The 23955-nt window shown below is 38.5% G+C and overlaps 1 protein-coding gene across 1 annotated transcript in view; it reads right to left on the reverse strand.

The window, feature by feature from the left end:
* Window positions 1-1479: 1479 nt before the first annotated feature.
* The window catches only part of LOC144254166 (coiled-coil domain-containing protein 192-like), a 183380-nt gene continuing 160904 nt past the window's right edge, over window positions 1480-23955 (reverse strand). Inside the window, exon 6 of the mRNA XM_077797159.1 lies at window positions 1480-2046. Within this exon, the coding sequence (XP_077653285.1) occupies window positions 1766-2046 (281 nt within the window). The 3' untranslated portion in view covers window positions 1480-1765. The remainder of the gene's footprint in view (window positions 2047-23955) is intronic.

Genomic DNA, 23955 nt, shown 5'->3' on the forward strand with positions numbered 1-23955 from the left:
AAGTTTTCTGAAGTGGACTGAGGGGCTGAGGTCAACTCCATAGAAAGGGCATAGAAGTGTTTTGAACTGTTTTCTGGGGTAGGAGCATATTCATGATCAGTGAGGTGTAAGTTAGTTTCATTTCTGATATTGAACTGCATCTGTATGCATTTGCAGCTATTACATGTGAAACTAAGGTTATACACAAATATGGGAAGAGTGTAGCTTAGTATGAAAATAGAAACTACTGGTAACACCCATTTTTTGTTTTGTTTGTTGTACTGAACCTCATAGTCATTATATAGCTCAAATACTTCCTTTTTAAAAAATCAAGTTTGGACTCTGCCTTGCCTTGTAGGTAGGTAGCCAGGATCCACCATCAGATTATATACTAATTAAATGATATAAAAGACTCATCCTGGTTCACAAAGAGCAATTCTCCTTCTGAGCATTGTCCATTAGTCTGGAAGCAAAAGTGTAATAGCTCTGTGTGAGGCCAGCCCCAACCTATTATCTTAAAATGAAGTTCCTGGAACATGCTAACCAGAATACCACCTGTGTTTCTTAAAATACGTATTCCTGAACCATATTCCATAAGCCAGGAGTGTACTCTCTTACTGATCATGCTTGCTTGGTAAATATGAAAACCTCTACTAAAGCAATGCTTACTCACTTTTTAAAATTTCCCATTTCTTATTATAATCATCCTTACATTTAAGGAGACACCCGTGTCTATAAACTTCTGGCTAATAAAAGTTGGGATTCTTGTGTTCCCTCTATTTCTAACATGTATGACTGTTCCTGGAAGACAGAAGAGTTTAGACAAATATTTGTTTAATAGGTAAATTGAAGAAGCAACAGTTCAGTTCTACTTGTGAGAGAGCTATATTTGTTTGCTTGAGTAAGAATGGTAAGAATCAAGTACTAATATCTTTCTCAATGTTAGTGTCTAGCTGCTCCCCTTGGGTGGGAAATAGTTCATTTGAATGGAATGGATGGAAAAGGACTATGATATGATCCCTCTAATCTGTTAATCACAGAGTAGCTTTCCTTTGCCCATGCTCTATTTTTCTTGCTATTATTTTGTGCTGCTCACAACGACGTGGTACAATCATAATAGAAAACTGTATTTTGCTTTGGTCTTAGTCCTTTTTCCTAAGGGAAAAATCAGTGTTGTGTGTTTTTCCAGGGAGATGCTGTCCCAGAATGCTTTTCCCAAAGGACTATGGCTCTGATTCATCTATTTAAAAAAAAAAATGCTTTAGGTTTATTTCATTTGTACTATTTGCTAATGTTAGTAAAATGTATACCATAAAGAAATAAACTTCAGAGGACATAAAGCACACACCTGGGGGCTACCAACTCTGTTAGCAAAGGTTCTGTTCCTCAGCACTCAAACACCTCCAGCTGAAGTTGGCTCTCCATGACAACTTTCTGTTCACAACAGAGCTACACACCAGGACAGGATGGGTGCCACCCTTCCTTGCAGTGTGACAAATATTTGGTAAGAAGATAATGCTAAATTCTTTCACCATTTGTCTAGTTTTGTTACTAGGAATGTCTAAAAGCATAGTATTCTATAGCTCTGTGGATTATGTGACTACTCCTGTCTGCAGAGGAAATATTTAGTGTTTGTTTCTGAATAAACCTTTTTTGTTTTGCTTTTTTCTAATATGAACATTATAGGAACCATGAACTTGAACTTGAATTTGTCACTGAGGAGACTACTTGGGTTCTGGACTTTACCTTGAGGATACTTAATAAACTTTTATTGTTTTTCTTTATCCTAATCAGAGACCATAGGAGGGATGCTATGATTAAAGAAAATTGGGGTTTCTTCTAAACATTCTGAAGAGTTTTCCTCCTTTTGGGAAACATGGGGCTCCCATTTGTCTTCCAGCTGCTGAATTATCCTTTCCTTCTCCTCCAACTCTTCTTCCAACTCAGTGATCTTCTCTGTCTGAAAGGAAAGCTGGGTCGACAGTTCCATGATGAGGCTAATTTTCCTATCACTCTCTTCCATAGGAGGGAGACCACCACAGAACTCTTCTTCTGACAAGTTGTCTTCTAGAGGAAACAAGAAAAGGAAAGTCTGAGCAGTTTTAACTGGAGCTTCTAGAATTCAAAGACAGGAAACATGAAAAAAACTTCATTTCTCACGTTCTCAAAAGAGAACACAGATGTTGTGTCATCTGGCCAGAGAGTTTGAGGATGGAAGGGACCAATTTCGGGTGCTTGTGAAAAAACTTGGAAGCCTCTTGAGAGTAAGGAGGATCATACTTGCAAAGTATTTTTTTTTAATTCATATGCATTTATTTTCAATTAACCATGGGAATGATCCATCCTTGAAAATCCAGTCTCCAAATAATAGACATCCTAAGTTTCATGTTATCCTTTTCCCTAAAAACCTTTCACAAGAGCTACAATCAAGTAGAAATATGCTTCAAATTAAAGTTTTATTCAACTGAAAACAAAACAACTTGCCATTGTCCCTTCTGGGGAAAATGATAATGAGAAAAGACTAGTCTCTCAACCCAAGTCAGCTTCAGAGTTGGCAGGGGTGCAGTTTGAGGTAATCTAGGAAACTCTGTTTGCATGGTAAATCCCACAGATATTCAATTCTTTCATTTCTGAAGGTTTTATGGCATTTAAAATAGAAAATTCCCCTGGACATAAAATCTTACCTGTTATCAATTTCTATCAGCTAACCCCTCAAATAAAGATAAGATCTGATAATACTAAAGATCATAAAGATAAAGATAAAAATAAGAAGTTTAAGAGAGGCTCTAAGAAAGAGATAAAAGATTAGTGATTGTCCGCAGGGTGTTCTTCAAAACAAGTCGCAGTAGCCCTTCCAAAAAATTTGCTCCTTAAAATGAACCCCATCTCATTAGTCCTAAGCAGTACCATTCTCATTATCACTCTTCTTTTGAAATTTATACTATTAAATTCCTTTGGGAAAACATTCAAAGAATGTCAAGAGCTTGGATATCACTTTAGAAGCAATGGAACCCTAGCATATGAATAAACCTGACATAAGACCTTGACACTTGATTGCTATAATTGAAGGTCTAATATTACTCCCGGTCCAGTGAAAACAATTCCCAGAGCTACACTACTCTCAGTCCCAAATACAGATACCTGCTACTGTCATATACCCTTGCACCTGATAAAAATGGGGCATTTTTGCTGGGTGGTGCTTGCTTCCTCAGCAAATAAAACTAATGGGCTGTCATCACTTTCTCAGGGATTCACTAAAAGAAGCTTGAGCATTACATAACACAGTCTGCAGAGTCCTTTTGGTTGCCCAAAAATGATAAGAGGAGACATCAGGCCATTCTCTGCTCTTAGAAATTATTAACAATTTCTAAATTTAAGATGACTTGAGGGAAAATTTTGTTCTGATTATATGAAATTCTAATGCTATATTGAAGGAGATAGTGGATTGAGTAACTTTCTTAAAGAGAAATAAAAAAAAAATCTCAAATGTCAAAGGAGTGTTTACTTCATTGCCTTTGCAATAGGCATGTGCTTTCCAGGGTGGGAGAGGGAGTCTATATGGTGGGGGATTTTCCTTGTCTGCTGATATGCCAGGGCCTCCCTTACCTTTTCTTTCACCTGGCCAGAGCTGTGCTATCACTACAGTAGCCACATTAAGCTACTGAATGTGGCTAGTCTGAATAAAGATGTACTATAAATGTAAAATCCATATTTGATTTAGAAGATCTAGTTTGATAGAAAAGAACTGAGAAGTACCTTTTAAATTTTTTGTGTTGTTCATGTATTAAACTAACAATGTTTTAGATATATTGTGTTAAATGAGATAGATTAATGAAACATATTCACTCACATGTTCTAACTTTTAAAAAATGTGGCTATTAGAAACTTTAAAATATGTGGTTTGCATTTGTAGCACTCATTATATTCCTGTTTGATAGTCCTGGGATAGCATTTGCTTTTTTATTTGGTACCAGGAATTGAACCCAGGGGAGCTTAATCCCTGAGCCACATCCCCACCCCCTTTTAAAAATATATATTTTATTTACAGACAGGGTCTCTCCAAGTTGCAAATTTCCTTCTAGTCTGCTGAGGCTGGCTTTGAACTCATGATCCTCCTGCCTCAGCCTCTCTAGTTGCTGGGATTATAGGAGTGCATCACTGCACCTGGCTGGCATTTCCTTTTGAAAGAACACTCCCCTAACCCAGAGGGACATGTTACTTGTAGACACACAGATCTAGTTAACCTGGAAAGATGTTTATTGGGAGGGAGGGTTGCTGGTTCTCAACCACAGATTGTTTTTCTATGACCCAGAGGAAGGCATGTAAATCTAGGCTTGAGAATATGGGGTTTCATGGACTGAAATAAGATGCATCAGGAGTAGAAATAAAAAATGATAAATGCAGCAAGGTTATGATGGGGAGATGCTGTGGAGAGGAATGGCAGGAGGAGGAAGGCTGGATCTTGGAGCCGTTCAGCAATGGAGAGGGTGTATCAGGAGCCGCTCTCCTTGAATGTGCCTATTTGCCAGCTTTTGTCATTTCTTTGTACTTGCCTTCAAGTTTTTCTTTCTCTAGCTTTTTTTCTCCTTTCAGGACATTGTCATTAACTTATATGTGTAATGACATTTGGCCTTTTTTGCTTTTATTTTTCTTTTAGATAAGGCAAGATAGGTAGAATACTTGGTTCATCTTTTTAAAATTAATTAATTATAATTAAGTATATATAATAACATATATACCACCATCTTTCCTGTCCCCATGCCCCCTCCCCTCCTCCATTTTGCCCAAAGTTACTCCATTTTCCTATGCCCACCCCTCATTATGGATCAGCATCCACTTATCAGGGAGAACATTCAGCCTTTGTTTTTTTGGGATTGGCTTAATTCACTTAGCATGATATTCTCCAACTTCATCCATTTACCTGCAAATACTTTTATTCTCTTTTATTGCTGAGTAATTTCATTGTGTATATATACCACAGTTTCTTTATTCATTCATCTACTGAAAAGCATCTAGGTTGGTTCCACAGTTTAGCTATTGCGAATTGTGCTGCTGTAAACATTGATGTGGCTACATTACCATAATATGCTGTTTTTAAGTCCTTTGGGTATAGACCGAGGAGTAGGATAGCTGGGTCAAATAGTGATTCCATTCCAAGTTTTCTAAGGAATCTCCATACCGCTTTCCAGATTGGTTGAAGCAATTTGCAATCCCACCAGCAATGTATGAGTGTGCCTTTTCCCCACATCCTTGCCAATACTCATTGTTGTTTGTATTCTTGATAACCACAATTCTAACTGTGAGATGAAATCTTACAGTAGATTTGATATTCATCTTTTTTTTTAATGATAAAGGAGCAGAACACAGCAGGGAGATCTTAAGTTTAGACCTTAAGATTAGGTAATATAGGAAAAAAGATAGCTTCTTCAACAAATGGTGCTGGGAAAACTGGAAATCCATATGCAGCCAAATGAAATTAAACCCTTATCTCTCACCATGCACAAAACTCAACTCAAAGTGGATCAAGGATCTAGGAATTAGACCAGAGACCTGTGCCTAACAGAAGAAAAAGTAGGCCAAATCTTCATCATGTCGGATTAGGCCCCCACTTCCTCAATAAGACTCCTAAAGTGAAAGAAATAAAATCAAGAATCAATAAATGGGATGGATTCAAATGGGAAGCTAAAAGGCTTCCTCTCAGCAAAAGAAACAATCAATGAGGTAAAAAGAGAGCCTACATTTTGGGAGCAAATTTTTGTCACACTCACATTAGATAAAGCACTAATCTCCAGGATATATAAAGAACTCAAAAAGCTTCACACACACACAAAACAAAACAAAACAAAAAACACAAACCAACCCAATCAATAAATGGGCTAAGGAGCAGGACAGACCCTTCTCAGAAGAAGATATATGATTGATCAACAAATATATGAAAAATATTCAACATCTCTAGTAATTGGAGAAATGCAAATCAAACTAAGATTCCATCTCCTGTAAGAATGGCAGTTATCAAGAATACAAACAACGATGAGTGTTGGCAAGAATGTGGGGAAAAGACACACTCATATATTGCTGGTGGGATTGCAAATTGCTTCAACCAATCTGGAAAGCAGTATAGAGATTCTTTAGAAAACTTGAAATGGAATCACTATTTGACCCAGCTATCCTACTCCTCGGTCTATACCCAAAGGACTTAAAAACAGCATATTGTGGTAACGTAGCCACATCAATGTTTATAGCAGCACAATTCACAATAGCTAAACTGTGGAACCAACCTAGATGCTTTTCAGTAGATAAATGGATAAAGAAACTGTGGTATATATACACAATGAAATTACTCAGCAATAAAAGAGAATAAAAGTATTTGCAGGTAAATGGATGAAGTTGGAGAATATCATGCTAAGTGAATTAAGCCAAACCCCCAAAACCAAAGGTCGAATGTTCTCCCTGATAAGTGGATGCTGATCCATAATGGGGGGTGGGCATGCGAAAAATGGAATAACTGGGCAAAAGGGAGGGGAGGGGATGGGGCATGAGGTCAGGAAAGGTGGTGGAATGAGACAAACATCATTACCCCAGGTACCTGTATGACTGCACATATGGTGCAGTGCTACATAGTGTACAACCAGAGCAATGAAGAGTTGTGCTGCAATTGTGTACAATGAATCAAAATGCATTCTACTGTCATATATACCTAATTAGAGTAAATAAATAAATAAATTTAAAAATAAAAGATTAGGCAATGTAGACACTAGGTCCACATTCTCTGTTGAAGAGTGGCAGAGGCAGAAGGTAGCAAAAAATGAGAGGAAAGGCAAGGGATATTAATCAGCCTGGGATGCCATAAGAAAATATCACATACTGAGTGGCTCAGACAAGAGACATTTATTAACCACAGTTCTGGAGGCAGAAAGTCCCAGATCAGGCTGTAAGGATGGTTGGGTTCTGGTTCAAACTCTTTGGCTTGTAGACAGCTGCCTTCTCTCCATGTGTTCACATGGCAGAAAGACAAAGAAACTGAAAGCTCAATAGTGTCTTTTCTAGTAAGAACACTAATTACATCATGAAGGCCCTGCCCTCATGACCTTATAAGACCCTTTTGACCTTCCACAGGCCCCATCTCCAAATGCCATCACATATGCTTCAAAATATGCATTTGGGTAAGGCCATAATTCAGTCCATGGCACAGGGAGAAAACAATTGGAAAAGTTGGAAAAAGGAGAGATGGCATGAGGTTTTTGATTCCCACTGTATTAGTTTTCAAGTGTCCAATGAAAATTCTGACTAAGAGATAAGCTAAGGAGTATGTATGCCAGAAAGGAGATTTCTTACCCAAGAACATTTTACTCTAGATGATCTCTTTGCACACTTCTGTTCTATTTCTAATATATTACAAATAACCAAGTGTTTTAAACTCTTTAACGAAGTGGAACACTCCAAGTGTGTCCCATCCTATATGTGTTGGAAATTCTCTCACCCCTAATGAGTTTTTAGAACTCTATCATCAACCGTCACACTGTTCCTCCATCATTGGGTCTCTCTCCTTTGAAATAAGAAGGCACATATGTCCCTAAAGTTCTGACAGCTCACAAGGCCCAAAACTCAAAGGTCTACAGTCTTCCCTGGACTTTTCCTGGCAACTCAGATAGTGTTACCACGTGGTGGCTGCCTGAACATAGAGGTCCTACCATCTGACTAGGTACACTCAGATTTAACCCCATACCAGAGGCTTCAGAAGACCCAGACATAAGAAAGGCCCTTAGACCTGTGAGAGAAATGATTAGCCACAATCAGGATGTGAACTTGTTATACTTACAGAGATTTTTTTATATGCATACATGATTTTTCATTATTTCCCTTCTATCTGCCTGCACATAAACTAGATGTTAAAGCTGAGGATGTAGCTGAGTGGTAAAGCACTTGCCTAGCATGCACAAAGCCCTAGGTTCCCCTACAAGGAGAGAGAGAGAGAGAGAGAGAGAGAGAGAGAGAGAGAGAGAGAGACTGACTTAAAACAGTAGTGAGAATGAGGAGAATAAGAGTTTAGGGTCATAGCAAAGGGGATACAAGAAACAGGTACTAGAAATTGAGGAGGTTTAAAAAATTGAAGAGGACAGACAATAGGACTATTCAGCTTGCAGATATACCAGGCCATGCTCACTTTTCTATAACAGCCTTGAAAGACCAAAGGCCCAGAAGAAATTGCAACATTTGCCTTTGGCCATTTCTAGTTTCCCATTCCCTATAACCTCAAAACCTTTATGTTCGTAGCAAAGTGCCACATGAGAATTAGATAAAAAATTATTACTAACAACTAATAGCAGAGATCATTGTAATAGCAGAGGTAATTGTAGTTTGAGGAGTAGCTTAGCACCTGAGAGTTGGAATGCATTTGGGGACAATCAAGTCTTGCCTGCCATCCAGTACAGGAATTATTTCTACATCTCTATGATGCTTTTCTAATCAAGTTACTCTTAGTCATTGGGATCCCTTGTGCACTTTATATATTGGTTGTCAAGTTGTAGTCAATGGATAAAATCTGCATTTTTGTCATCATTGCAGGGGCCAGCTGTTATAGAGACAACTAACAGGTAGAAAGCTGATAGACAGATGTGAAGGAGAGTAGGGAGCAACCTGTTGCTAATAAGAACAAGAACACATGGTATCACATTTGGTCAAAAGGCCCAGAACACGTGAAAACATTACTTTGTGAGTTGAGGAAGTTAGTAGTTTTCTATAGGCAGCGATATAGTGTTGAAAGGTGACCCAGGGAATGGCAGGAAGGGAAATTTTTAGATTTTCTAAATACTTCTTTGTAAAGATCCCTGTACCACTGCCACCCAAAAGTGTGCACTGAGCAAAGAAATCCTGAAAGCCATTGGTCTAGCTTCTGAATCAAAAACCTCAAGGAATAGGAAAAACACTTGTGCCCTGGTAGTGAGTCTCCTCCGAAGACATCCTTTGGTTCATTCATTCATGCAGTAATTAATGATCAGGCCCCTGGACACAGAGAATAAGCTGCAACATTGGCCCCTGCAGTGGTAAGCTCCACCATGGGGCATGGGAGAGGCTGCCCTAAGTGAGGCCCTAAAGGACATTCACAATTAACCTACACAAACACCTCTGCTGGGTACTCACTCCTGAAAGTTTACTTTTCTTTCTGCCTTTCAAGCCGATGACCAAGGCTGCCAAGTGTTTACTCAATACTAAAGACTCTTACCGGTGAGGTGATTACATACCTCATTCCACCAGAGCCACCCAGGATTACTATTTGGCCTAAGACTCCGTCAGCCTCCTCTGTACAAATGTCCATCACTCTGACTCACTTCATGCTGCTTTTGAAAGCTGTGTATATTATCAACAACCACCAGGAAGTCCAGCTTCATCTCTTGTCACACTTGGGCTTGCAAGTTGGCACATCCTTATAAATACATCCCTCCCTGCTTGAATAACAAATAAAACAACACAAATCTTCCTGGTTTTCTGTCCTTCTCAATGGACCTTTTTTGGCTAAAGGTACTTCTCTGAATTAGATGATTCACTTATTTGTTTTGTATGCTTGTAGTACCCATAATTTGCCTCTTGAAACTCAAACTAGTATTATGTATTGAAGTTTTTATCCATCCTCCCTCTTCAATGTTTTTATTTGTACAATAAGACCAGTCTCTACAGTGCCAAGTGACTGACTTCAACTTCAATTTCCTTTCACTATTGTTGTGAATACTTAGAATACATGAAGTTGGCATGTGTTAATTGGTTTGGGAAAACAACAACAACAACAACAACATACAACACTACAAGAATGGATTTGGTTGATAAATAAGCTTTGTCACTTAAAAAATGTAGTGTGATGTTTGTTAGAAATTTTTGATATCATAGCATAATGACAATCAGTTTTATAACAGGATTATGTTTTAGAGGAATGATGTGAAATGCAGTTGCAAACTAGATAGAATTTATGTTTCTAGCTTTTAAAATATCAAACCTATGAGCTTAAAAATATCTGTCTGTTTTCATAAATATCTTGGAAGGGAACAAATACTTAGTCCATATCATAATAGAAAGGTTACAGCCCTGAGGACATGATGCTTAGAGCTCCTGAAAGCAGCAGATCAGAGAACCTCTAGAATACCCAAGGAAAAGAAAACGCTTAGGAAAAGTCAGGGCAAGAGAGATTGTGTAGGAAGCAGTATTGCTTAACATTCTTCGGGGTCTCAAGCAGATGTAGCATCCACGCGCCTCAGGCTGCTATAACAAAACACTGTAGACTGGGTAATTTATAAACAAAAGAAACTTATTCTCACCACAGAAACTTATTCTCACAGTTCCTGAGTCTGAGAAGTCCAAATAATGGTGCTAGCAGGCTCAGTGTCTGGTGGGGATCCACCCCTCATAGATGGCACCTTCTAGCTGTGCTTATCTGGTGGGAAGGCTAACAGGCTCCCTCAAACCTCTTTTAGAAGGACAATGATCCTATTCAGGAGAGGTCTGTCCTCATGACCTACTCACATCCTAAAGGCGGCACCTCTTAATAGCAACACGTTGTTGATTAGATTTCAGATAAATTTTAGAGGGACATGGGGCTGGGGATGTGGCTCAAGCGGTAGCGCGCTCACCTGGCATGTGTGCGGCCCAGGTTCGATCCTCAGCACCACATACAAACAAAGATGTTGTGTCCGCCAAGAACTAAAAAATAAATATTAAAAATTCTCTCTCTCTCTCTCTCTCTCTCCTCTCTCACTCTCTCTTTAAAAAAAAAATTAGAGGGACATAAACATTCAGAGCACAGCAGGATAATATAGTCTCCAGAACCAGAGTGAGAGGTCTCACTGATGTGTGGACACTTTGAGGACTTGGTTAGTGGTGAGGGACCATGTAGGATGAAAAGCACTCATCTATAACTGCAAGTACCATTTAAGTTCAAGTGGCAATTAGATGGCTTTCCCTGCAAGATGTGCGAGAGCTAAACAGACCAAGGGAACTGCAGAATATTATTATTATTTGGTACTGGGGATTGAACCAGGACACTTTACCACTAAATTAAAAACATCCCTATATATAACTCAGCTGTATCCCCCAGTCCTTATTTTTTGAAACAAGGTTTTGCTAAGTTGCTTAGAACCTCAGCCTCAGCTAAGTTTCGGAGGCTGGCCTTGAACTTGAGATCCTCCTCAACCTCCTGAGTCATACTGGGACTCCAGAGAATGCCCAGTGGGAACTACAGATTTATATCTTCCTTCTTATGCATATTCAGAGGCATGTAATCAACTCAATGTCCATGCTTATCATTTATTGAACACTAATTCCCCATATATAGAATTGAAGTTTTGCAATATCTTCATATCTGTTCATCTTTCCTCTGCTACTTTGGTCTGGTTTCAATTCTTATACAGACAGTTCCCATTATAATATAAGTTAAGCCTTGATACTTTTTCCTAATACCCTTCAATGACTTTTCATCTCAAACAGACTAAAACCCCAAATGCTTACAATGACCTTCAAGACTCTGTTTGGTCTGGTTTCCCCTTTACCTCCCTGACACGTCTCCTATTCCTCCTCTTTAGAGCAAATCTAGCATTTACTTTGCTACATTGCCACCATCTTTGTTACTATTCATAACAAAGCATGTTCCTGACCCAAAGCTTTACATTTGTTATTTTCTCTGCCTGGACAGTTAGTTATACTCCTGTTGCATATATGGTTAGGTGCCTCAATTCCTTCGGGTCATCACTTTCCAAAGCTACCTTCATACAATGAAATCTTCCCTGGCTATCCTACTTACAGTTTCAACCCATCCCCCATGGCTGAACACTTTAAATCCCTGTTTCCTGCTTTAAGTTTACTGAGATACTATATTTGACACCTTTTATATTTTATTTTTGTCTTGTTTGTACTTTTACCCCCATGAAGGCAAAACTACTTGAATGTTTTGTTTGGTACTATATACCCTGTGCCTAAAATAGCACATGGAGGATAATAGTACTGTTATAGTTTGGATGTGAGGTGTCTTCCAAAAGCTCACATGTGAGACAATGCAAGAAGGTTCAGAGGAGAAATGACTGGGTTGTGAGAGTTTTAACCCAATCAGTGAATTAATCCCCTGATAGGGATTAACTGAGTGGTAACTGAAGTGGTAGGATGTGGGTGGAGGAGGTGGGAATTGGGGCATGGCTTTGGGTATATATTTGTATCTGGCTAGTGGAGTCTCTTTCTGCTTTCTGATCACCATGTGAGCTGTTTCACTCTGCTACACTCTTCCACTATCATGTCCTGCATCACTTCAAGGAATGGAGCCAGCTGTCTATGGATCGAGACCTTTCAAACCATGAATTGCTGAATAAACCTTTCCTCCTCTACAGTTATTCTGGTCAGGTCTTTCAGTTGCAGCAGTGAAAGAGCTCACTAAAACAAGTACTTATTTGTCAAGTGAATAAACGTATGAAGATTAAGTGCAAATATAATACAAAATCACCATAGAAAGGGTCAATCAATTGATGTATCACTAGGATGATACCTAGGTTTCCCTCTGAGAATGTTTTTTTCTTCAAACAAAGCTTTTCATTACTGCATTAAAATAATAATAACAATAATAATAATAAACAACTATTGTGATTGTGTAACAATGCATGTAACATCTCTTGAGTTTATGTTTTTTGGATAAAAAATGCAAAAGTTAGAGTAGTTGATGCCCTAGACTTCTTCCAGATCTATGTTCTATAAGCTATAAACATGGTTCTTCAAACCTGGCACCTGGGAGGCTTTGACAATATGGGGAACCCAAGGCCTTGCCTCTGATAAATGTAGAAAAATGCCCAGGAATCCATATATTCATAAAAATTCCTAGATAATTCTTTTGTTGTTGTTGCAGTACTGGGGATTGAATCCAGGACCTCATACATGCTAGGAAAACATTTTATCATTGAACCACATCCCCACCCGATGCCCCCCCTTTTTTTAAACTTTATTTTGAGACAAAGTCCCCCTAACTCACTCAGAATGGCCTCAAACTTGCAACCCTCTGCCTCAGCCTCCTGAATGGCTAGAATTGTACAGGTGTGTGGGGGCATTACCTTACTGGACTTCCCCTAGTAATTCTGATAATCAGCCAACTTTGTACAATTGAATTTCTGCTGACTTACAAGAGGCATTATAAACCAACCTTTGGCTAAATCCTAAAGGGTAGGCCAGAAATCCAGGCACGCCTCTTCTTGACAAGGCTACAGTACCAAGCTGGAGGAGAGAGATCACATCTATTCTACTCTGCAAGCCTCTCTGGCTACTTGACAAGGCTCTGCCTGTAAATGTTAGTAGCTGACTAAACACACCCATGGTCCTCACAGCCACTCCCCTTGTTTAATTAGCTTATATCCCAGAAACATCTTGCCAGTTCTAACTTGGCTAAATTATCTCCAGAACATCCAGAGAAAATGAGTGTTTGAGAGTTTGTTGTTCTTGCTTCCGTTTCTGTTTTAGTGGAGGAATGGATCCATTTCCTTTTAAGCTGGTCTGCAGAGAAGTCTCCTTTTTTTCATGAGAAATGGATGGAAAGAGAGGGTGAATGGAGGGAGAGGACAGGAGCGTCACACCTCAGGTGGAGGCATGGGTACTCTCCAGCATCCACAAAGGTTGAAGAACTACCTCCACCACTTGGGGAATAAGTGAATCCCTTCTGAAGATCTGAAGCTTGGCCCTTCTGCTTAGGGTTTGCTGGATTCAGCTGATATGCTCATGCTCCAGAATACCAATAAAAACACATCAGAAACAAGCATGAATACCTTGGTGCCAGCATAAGGAAGAGTAGTGGGGGGTGCCTGTGTGGAATAGCAAGTGATAATGTCTCAAAATGAGGCCAAAAACTAGAATGGGCTGCTGTGGGACCCCAGAACATGCCCATCAGAAATACGTTTCTCTGGCATATTTCAAGATGGCTGTTCAGAGAAACAGGGTTAACTCAGAAAGGATGTCCTTTTGTAAAAATATTTACATCCATGAAGGAAATATATATTACTGAAGTAAACATCCATTAATGTAAACAGGCTTTTCTCTTTGTTATCCTCATTTCTGCTTAGAGAAGATCTTTCCAGAGGAAGAAGAGATTGGGAGTCGGACACTTGGCCTGGACAGAGACTCCCACAGGTAGCTTTTACCTGGAAGACTTCACCTGCCCTCCTCAGCCTTCATAGCCAGATGCCGCTTCTTTCCCCCCAAAGCCTAAGCCCATATGTATTTGTTTAACTCTATAAAAGCTCCAACACCCTAGCTCTCACTTGAGCCTCATGCTTTGTGTATGGCTCTCATGTTTCTGCACATTAATAAATTTGATATTTTTTTCTGTTAATCTGTTGTCAGTCTATTTCATAGGCTAAAAATGATCAAACCTTCAGAGGGAAAAGAGTAAATTAAAATCATCCCCGTGGGAGGTGGGGAGTGTTCATCAGCTATCTATTATTGGAACAAAATACCTGAGATAATCAAGTTATAACAAGAAAAGTTTTACAGAGCTAACATAATGGTACATGTTTGTAACCTCAGCTGCTTGGGAGGCTGAGGCAGGAGAATTGCTAGTTCAAGGGCAGCCTCAGCAATTTAGCAAGACCTTGTCTCAAAATTTAAATAAATAAATTTTAAAAGGGTCGGTGATGTAGTTCAGTGGTAAAGTTCTCCTTTGTTCAATACCCAATAAGGAAGGAAGGAAGGAAGCGGAAAAGGAAAGGAGAGGAAAGAAGAAGAAGGAAGAAAGAAGAAAGGTTGGGGTCAGAGTTCAGTGGTACAGCATGTACTTAGAATGTGTGAAGCACCAGGGTTTAATACCTACCATCAAAACACAAAAACAAACAACAAACAAAATAAAAACTCCTCAAAGGTTTATTATTTTAGCTCACGGTTTTAGAGGCTCTAGTCCATGATTGGTCAGCCTGCTTCTTCTAGGCCTCTGGTAGAGGGAGGGGGTAGCATGTGGCACAGCAAACTACTCACCTCAAGGCCAGAAAGCAAAAGAGAAAGAATAGGGTCCTGGGCCTCAAAATTCCCTTTGAGCCCCCCCGCCATTACCTAAGGACCTCCCAGTAGACCCCACCTCTTACAGTTTCCACCATTTCCCCATAGCACCAAGCTGGAGACCAAGTCTTTACTATGTGGATCTTGGAGGAACATCTAAGATCCAAACAAGAGCCTTCAGAGAGAAAAGAGTAAATCTAAAATGTCCCTCAGATGGTCCATAGTAGAAGGTTGGAGGACAACCTCATGACCAGACATCACTAGTGGGCAGAGATCAGTGCCGTATTCCATCTTCTATGTGCTCACCAGCAGGGCAAAGGGTTTCCCTAGGGTGAGTGAGGGTAGGACATCACAGGTAGATTGACTTCATCACACACATTTTGGAACAGAGTTCCTTTCCCGCCACTTCAGGATATTTTATAGAAGGGGTTCTTAACAAGATTCAGAGAAAACAAATGCTGTTAGTATAATAACATTCCTGAGTTATGCGAAGAAGTCTATCTAGGTAGAAGAAAAAGTTTCTGGAATCTCTCTTGTTTCTTCCAATGAGAAGGACCTGAAATACCCTCCGATAATATGGCTAGCTGGCTTGCTCAAAGAGAATAAAGGGTAAATTGTACTGACCAACAAGTTGGCCAGAAGTCAAGAGGTAAAAATGGACCCTGGCAGGAGGGTCAGGAAATTCAAGGGAGGGAGAGACCTAGGAGATTGTGTGAAAGGACAAAAGAGAGGAGACAATGGATGAAGGGCTGTTTCTATGCTTATTGAAAAGGCATCAGTAGGGACTCCACGTCAATTGAAGGAATAAAAGTCAAATGAATTTATGTCTTTTGGATTGCACATTGAATTAAAGGATCAAAAGTGAGTCTTTTCCCTGTTTTTCTTCCTGGTGCATGGGAGTTTTATGGGCTACATTATTATGAAATGAGAAGGACTATTTAATTAATGTGTTTGCATTTATTTTCAGAAGATATTATATTTCTGATGATATATAGCTTGGAGAAACAAAATGATGCCATAATAATAAGAGCACTGGTGATGAAGACAGTAGAAAGTAGTTCCCTCAACTCCCCTGAGAATGTTGGGATAAAAAGTATCTAATATATATATTTTTTAAAAATGAGGATTTTGGCCAAGTACTGTGGCTCACATCTATAATCCCAGCATCTCAAGAGGTGCTGAGATGGCATGTTCAAAGCCAGCCTCAGCAATTAGCAAGACCCTAAGCAACTTAGTGAGACCCTCACTCTAAATAAAATATAAAAAAGACTGGGGATGTGGCTCACTGGTTAAGTGCCTCTGGGTTCAATCCATAGTACCAAAAAAGGGGAAAAATCAGGATTTTGCTTCTCTAAACCATGCAGGGAGGAGAAAAGGATTAGGGGAAATACTGGGGAGTGAGGTTGATCAACTTATGATATATGCTTGTATCATAATATATGGAATAATGAATATTGCCATTAGGTATAATTATAATGTGCCAATAATTTTTTTAAAAAAATAAACAAACCGTGCAGGGGTATGGGGTTGTGTAGGAAGGTAAGTCATTTTGATTTAGCAGACTTGACTCCATCAGATGTTCCTGATAATAGGATGAAGCCATCTTTTCTTGCCTAAGTTTGAGTGATGTGTGCAGCTATCCCTAAGAGTATGTGGTTCTTCTCTTCCTTGAATCTCACCTCATCTCCCATGTCTCTTTGTTTGATTAGCCCTGGAAAGATAAGGATGTGCCACTGAACTTTACTAATCCCCTAGATATGGCATGGAATCTGGAGCTAGCACCTCTTGGCTAAGTTTAAAAAAATCTACATAAAACAGAATAAACTGTGAAAACTATTAGAACAGCAGAAGAATCACACAGAATTTATTTGGGTTGTTCACTTATTTTGCCCTGAACACTAAAAATGATGAAATTAACTGCTACTAGTATCAGCCAAGTGGGACCTTCACATAACTCTCAGAACAGATTCTCCAAGTGGTGAATACTCCATCACCCAAGAATGACATTAATGAAATTCATTACTGAGATTTTAATTTATACAAAACATTAAGTAGAGGAAGCTCTGAAGCTGAGAATCCATAATCCTCAGTAAGCTTTTCAGAGTACTTTGTAAGTAGGGAAATATGAATGGAAGAATAATGACCCCCTAAAATGTCAACAAAAATGTCCTAAATGACACCCCCAAAGATGCTCCCCAAACTTGAATATATGTAATCTCAAATGACAAATGCAGATGTAATTATATTAGGGAAGTTGGATTATCCAGAACTCAATGTAAGTAATCACAAGGGTGCTAAGAGGGACATGAGGGATCAGAGTCAGAGAAATGTCTGTAGATGCTTTGAAGATAGAGAAAGGAGCTGTGAGTCAAGAAATTTAAGTGGCTAATAATAGAAGCTGGAAAAAATGCAAGGAAACATTTCTTCCTAGAAATGTTTTAAGAAGTGTAGTGTTGTTGATGCCTTGACTTCAGCCCAGTGGTACTTGTTTTGGAATTTTGATTCCCAGAACTATACACTAATAAACCTGTGCTGTTTTAAGGTACTAAGCTTGCCACAGAGCAATAGGAAATCAATAAAGGGGAAACTAATCAACCCCCGAGTAATGAGAATGCTATCCATTATGGGAGACCCAGAGGGATCATTGAGGTGCAATGCCACTGGTAGACTTGGACTTTAACTAAGGGCAACTGAAGGTTTTTACAGGTCCAGAAGAGTCTGTATTCTAGACCTTCAGCCTCCTCTGGAATCTTAAGCCATTGTTAGTCTTTCTGCTTTGTAAACGTTAACCTTTCTAATGGCTCCAAGCAATTACATGCAAACAGACTCAACAGCTGCTATCTTTAAATAGATGTAGAACCCTTTCACTCTTTAATGCTTCTTCAACTCTATCACCCTTAACCCCTGAGCAGGAAAATCTCTTCTTTGAGTGGTCTATACTCTCTGGCCCCCTTTTCTCAAACTTTGCTCATGTTAACCCACTGCAGTCTAGATTTTGTTTTTAATTACTTCATTAAATTTAGCCTTGCCAGGTTATCAATGACACAAAATCCAAAGGACTTGCTTCAAGTTCATTTTACTTGACCTCTACACTTTTGTGCCTGTTAACAATCTCCTTCAGAACACTCTTCCCTTGACTTCTGCAACATAACTTTGCCCTCTGAATTTTCTGCTACTCCTTGGTCTTATTATGTAGACTTCTTAGAGCAATTACTACATGGACATCCTTACACTTCTGGTCTTTCTTTCTTCTTTCTGTAGGTAATTTCTCTCATGTTTGTGGCCTTGGTTGCAAACTGTTGGTATGAAAGATGCCCAGATTTGCAACTCTAGGTCAGACTTGAGTGCTGGACCCTGGTCCTCTCTATGTTTGGATATCTCATAAACACCTCAGGTACAGTATATCCCAAACTGTGCTTATTATTTAACCTCCACAATTGATCCCCTAGCAATATTCCCCAGCCAAGTAAAACAGCATTGTTATCATCTACTTGCTATAGTCATAAACCTAGGAGTTACTTTAGATTCCTTTTTATTTTTCGGGGAGAGTGTACCAGGATTGAACTCAGGGGCACTTGACCACTGAGCCACATCCCCAGCCCTATTTTGTATTTTATTCAGAGACAGGGTCACTGAGTTGCTTAGCACCTCAGTTTTGCTGAGGCTAGCTTTGAGCTCTCAATCCTCCTGCCCTAGCCTCCGGAACCAATGGGAGTACAGATGTGTGCTACTGTGTCCAGCTAGATTGCTTTTTAAACTTTGCACTTTTCTATGCATATTTATACAAACAAAACAAAACAAAACAAAAACAAAACAAATGTTCTGTGGTACTGGGGATCAAACCCAGGGCCTTGCACATGCTAAATATACATTCTACCCCTGAACTACACTCCCAAACCAATTTTCATTCATCTTATCACTAAGTTCTACTTTTAGAATTTTCTTAACTTTGCCTAAATGTCTCCATCCCAATTAGGTCATGCAATATTCTCCTGCAACTTCCCTCAAGTCCATGACATTATAATTCTTATTCAAAAATTATGTTCTCAGGGGTTGGAGGTAGGGCTCAGTGGTGGAATGCTTGCCTAGCATTTGTAAGATCCTGGTTTGATCACACAAAAAAATAAACAACAAAAAATTATGTTATTAATACTGTTTTATCAAGACATTTCCCAACCTCTATGCTTCCTCTTTTCACCATTTTGTGGAAATATATAGGTAGCATAAGGAACTAACAAGCTGGTGGGGGTCACTTTGATGAATCAAATGGGCTTCATAGTGGCACACCTGAGCACTTGGAGTTGATTCCAAGTGGAATCTACAGGGATCAATTTGGAGGAGATCAGAAGAAAAGTTGTTTTTAGGGAAGGAGTTGTGAAAGTGGTTGAAGCATGTGAGAATAGCAGAGCTGAAGTGGGTAAAGATGTCAGAGTGGAGGATCTTTGCACTCCTGAGAGGAACGACCCACAGAAACAGAAGCCTGCTTATCAATCTCACCAACATACAAGTGATTGTATCTAACATTATATTTATCAACTCTTTTTCCACTTTTATTTGGTGTAAATTGCTGTTAGTTTAAATTTCACCTGATAGGACAATAGTAAGAAAAAGAATCAGGGAGAAGGTGGGGGCCAAGGATGTCCATGCTTATTTAAACTGATAGCATTAAAAATCCCTGTTCTTGAAGATACCCCATCAAACGCAGCTCAAATTTCTCCTCCCTGTGGAATGCCACTCCAGTTTTATCAGATTTATTATATTTTATTTATTTATTTTTTGCAACTTCAGGATGTAATTTCATCTTGAAATTATAAAAGATATTTCCAAAATGATAGAGAAATTCCCCAAGAGGGAACTCAAACAAGTGTTTTTTTCTTTAGGCACATTTCTGGTATTCAGCACAGATGTTAATTTCGTAGATGTTTTTCCTATTAGTTACCTACTTTATCAGGTAAATATATTTCTTGAGAACATTAGCAGAGATAATGGTAAAGGGATTATTTTAAGATTGGGCTCAGCTCCAAGCTACTGTAGAGAAATACAAAATAATTGTGCAAGAAACTGATTAAATACTCAGCAAAATGCTTTGGTCCTGATACTGGAAAGTTTTATTGTATATTTTTTATATACATTGTACATAAATAATACCAGCAATTTATATATACATATATAAGTTATAGATATATCAAAGAATTTCCGTAACTGTGATCTCATTTTTTAAATATTTTTCTACAGCCCCTTTCCCCCACATACTTCTGAGACAGGAGAAAAAGAGAGGGAGAAAGGACAAGTGATGAAAAAGTTAAACATAAGAGCATTTATACTGTGTCATTTTACTAAGAATTTGTTTAAAAAAATCATGTCAAAGTAGAGTAAATATATACATTTTATTTCTACTATTATGATTGATACTCCCAGAATCCTTGTATTGGAGTAGGTCTGGAATATGCAGGCAACTTTACACATCCTCCCACCTCACCTCTACTGTCAGGAGTCCATGTAGGTCCATGTAAACTTTGCCCCATCAGCACCTTTGGCTGATGTGGGGTCACAACATACCATGGGAGTCATTTGCTGAGCACTTCTCAATTGCTTACGGAACATTCCTGACTTTAAAGAATGAAACAATAGGCCAGGTGGCTCACTCTTTTTGTTTCCATCTATTACTAATTTCTGATCTAGCAAATGTTAAGAATCTCAGGAATTGGCAGCAGGGTTACCTCTAAGACTTGCGGGCATTTGTTCTGGCTACTTCCCAAGATGACCCTCCCAATGTCTTCTGATTCTAACCACCTGGATAAACAAAGACTTAGCATACACATTCATTTTCAGCAGGCCAACTTCCCCTTTTGTCTTTGGCTTAAGATATAGGAATTACTTTTAATCTACATTATGAATAATCATTTTAATCAATTCTTGAAGCCACTTAAGCCTTCAGATGACAAAGTATGCCTCAAAATGGGAAAGCCTCTGTTGCTCTTTAGGATGCAGGTTGGCTTTAATCAATCAAGTAAGTTGATTTTTCACTTGGGATTAGCCTCAAAAAAATTGATATTGTTTGTGGATAAATCAGTCAAGGTGATTCAGCTCCACATAACAGGATGCAGGATTCTCAGAAACTTAGACAACGAGAAATTGCACAGAAGGTAAAGTCTGGGGAATTCCAGAGTTAGTTCATTTGTGGCTTCTCTTCTTGTTTCTCCCTCTGATTTGCAAGGTGACTGCATTCTTCATCAGGCATGCATTGTCTAAAAGTTGGAAGAGAAAAAGTCCTTTCTTATCTCCACTCTTCAAGAGTTAGGAAACCTTCCATAATGCTTGCAACAGAATTGACTCTGCATGGTGATATCATACTCCAGAAGCAGTCTTGAATAGGAAATAATAACCACCATGGTCAGTTAAGACTAATGAACATTAGTGTTCTCAGTGGGTGGGGAGGATCCCTGAAACACAATTATTTCCCAAATCATGAATAAAATTAGGATTGTGTTAAAAAGGAAGAAGAATGGTGTCTTTTGTGTAGGTGACTAATAGTGTCTGCCACAGTGAACAGAACTGTTTTTTTATAGCGAATGCCAATAAAAGTATATCATTCAGTGCTATTTTTGTTCAATCTCAAAGCCCAAGTCTAACTGGTTTAAGTAACAAAGAGAAGGCACTGACTCCAGGGATAGAGTTAGCTTCAAGCAATGACCTCAATAATGTAACTGAAGATCTGGCTTCTTTTGGTCTCTTGGTTTTTTTCTTTACCATGTCAACTTCTTCCAAAGCTTGGTATTGTTCTGGGAGCCAAATGGTTGCCACTGTCTTCTAAGGATAATCCTCCTCTTTCAGTCTATCAAAGAGAATCTCTACCTGCATTTACTACAGAAAATTAGACAGCTTATCTTTTCCATAAACTGCAACAAATGTCTCTCACATCTCATTTAGATCATAGGAACATATCTGAATCAATGAATGAACTATTGCAATTGCTGCTTAGGCTTACAACACTGTAATGTGTTGAAGGGATGCAATTCATATTAATAACTTTCTGATAAAAATGAAAGGAAATTGGGAAGACAAGTGGATGAATAAATGAATAAAGATCCTTCTCAATTATTGGGAATCTGATGTTGTAACCACTTTCCCAGTAAGAGTTTCAATGAATAATTTTTGTGAAGAAGATAGCTTAAAATAGGGCAAGTAATGGAAATCAAATTTATAGGAAACAACTAGTGAAAGCCACATCAGTATAAAAATTCTAGCAGAATAAGAGGCAATTTCAAGAAGATAAAGTTGGAACACATATGCAGGAAGAAGAGGTCACTATTTTTGAGACTATGGACAGTCAATGGACATGGCTACTTTTACAAAATCTAAGAATCCATCATAGATCATTGTATTCAAAGCTTGAAAGATTTAAACAATACAAATAAGAAATTTCAAATGTTTTAGTTTTTGAAAAAGATGAAGAAGTTATACATTGTGTCATGTTGATACTTGGAAAATTCAATTAATAATTTTTTGACCAAAGAACTGATACAGGATCCAATGAGTTGAGGTTCAAATTGGGCTTTGATATTCATAATTTGAAGAAATTTAAAAAAATAAAAACATATAAGTAGAAATGTGGTTAGTAACATGTAGTTTTTAGTGCACAATTATGTTTAATTCTAGAATGTCAGCATTTTTAGAATGGATACCATGAACATTATGGTATGAAAAAGTCTAAAGTATATCTTTGGTGTGGGTATGGTGGCACACATCTGTAATCCCAGTGACTCTGGAGGCGGAGGCAGGAAGATTACAAATTTGAGTTCAGCCTCAGCAACTTAGTGAGGACCTAAGCAATTTAGGTATTTAAAAATAAAAAATAAAAAAGGCTAGGGATATGGCTTCATGGTAAAGTGCCCCTGGGTTAAATCCCTGGTACTCCCCTAAAAAAGATATATATATATACACACATAAATACACACACACACAAACCTATACAACACACACACAACACACACATACCCCTTTGGACAAATTAATAGTGTGAAAAGTCAGGAGGGAAATTATATGAACCATCATGGTGATGGAAAAAAGCTAGGGGTGGAGTCATAGTCTACACTCACATGGATGGTCATTACAACAGTTTCCTAAAACTTTGAACAAATCAGACTCTCTGTGTGTCAGCCTCCTTATTTATAAAATAAAAATGTTGAGCTGGGAGTAGAGCACTTATCGAGCATGCATAATATCCTGGCTTTAATCCCCAGCACTTAAAAAAAATCACCAATTCTAGAGTTTCATGATTATTTCAGGAACTTTGAATTTCTGAGCCTATATTTTAAACTATTTGGCACTTAATGTATTGTGTTGATTCATATGTTGACATTTAAGCTCTTTTGTACACACAAATCTATATGTGTATCTATATGGCCCAATAGTGGATATGTGATATGCATGATTCTTGTTGAATATAGGCCAAAAGGATCAAAGGTGGGCAGGAATAATTAAGTTTATACCTTCTTTTAGCATTTTTGGTTTTCTGAAAATTGTGAACTTTATTGATGATAAATCACAAAATTGCATACTTACAAATAAACATGAATCTTTGTAATATTATAATATATACATATTTTATTTTTCTCTACATTCCCTAGCTAATAATTCTCTCTCATATATAGACTGGAGAAATTAGAGTTTCCTTTCTCCAGGCAGGTCACAGAAACTCTAAATCTGCCTAGGAGCCCTGGGGCATAAATAAACTCTTTGACTTCCCTTGTCTGACACTAGATGATAAGACCCCCATTTCAGAAGTGGTCCTACCCTATATCCACAAGGAAGAAATGATGAAGAATCTGACAGGCCTTGCTGGGTTTCCACTCAGATCATACCCTTTTGTCTAATCACATTTTGACACAAATTTCCATGCCTCAATCATGCCCATGTATTGAAGTCTCCATAAAAATTCAAAAGGACAAGGTTCAGAGAACTTTCAGATAGCTG

This window comes from Urocitellus parryii, chromosome 1 (assembly GCF_045843805.1).
Source record: "Urocitellus parryii isolate mUroPar1 chromosome 1, mUroPar1.hap1, whole genome shotgun sequence".
NCBI classification, from domain to species: Eukaryota; Metazoa; Chordata; class Mammalia; order Rodentia; family Sciuridae; genus Urocitellus; species Urocitellus parryii.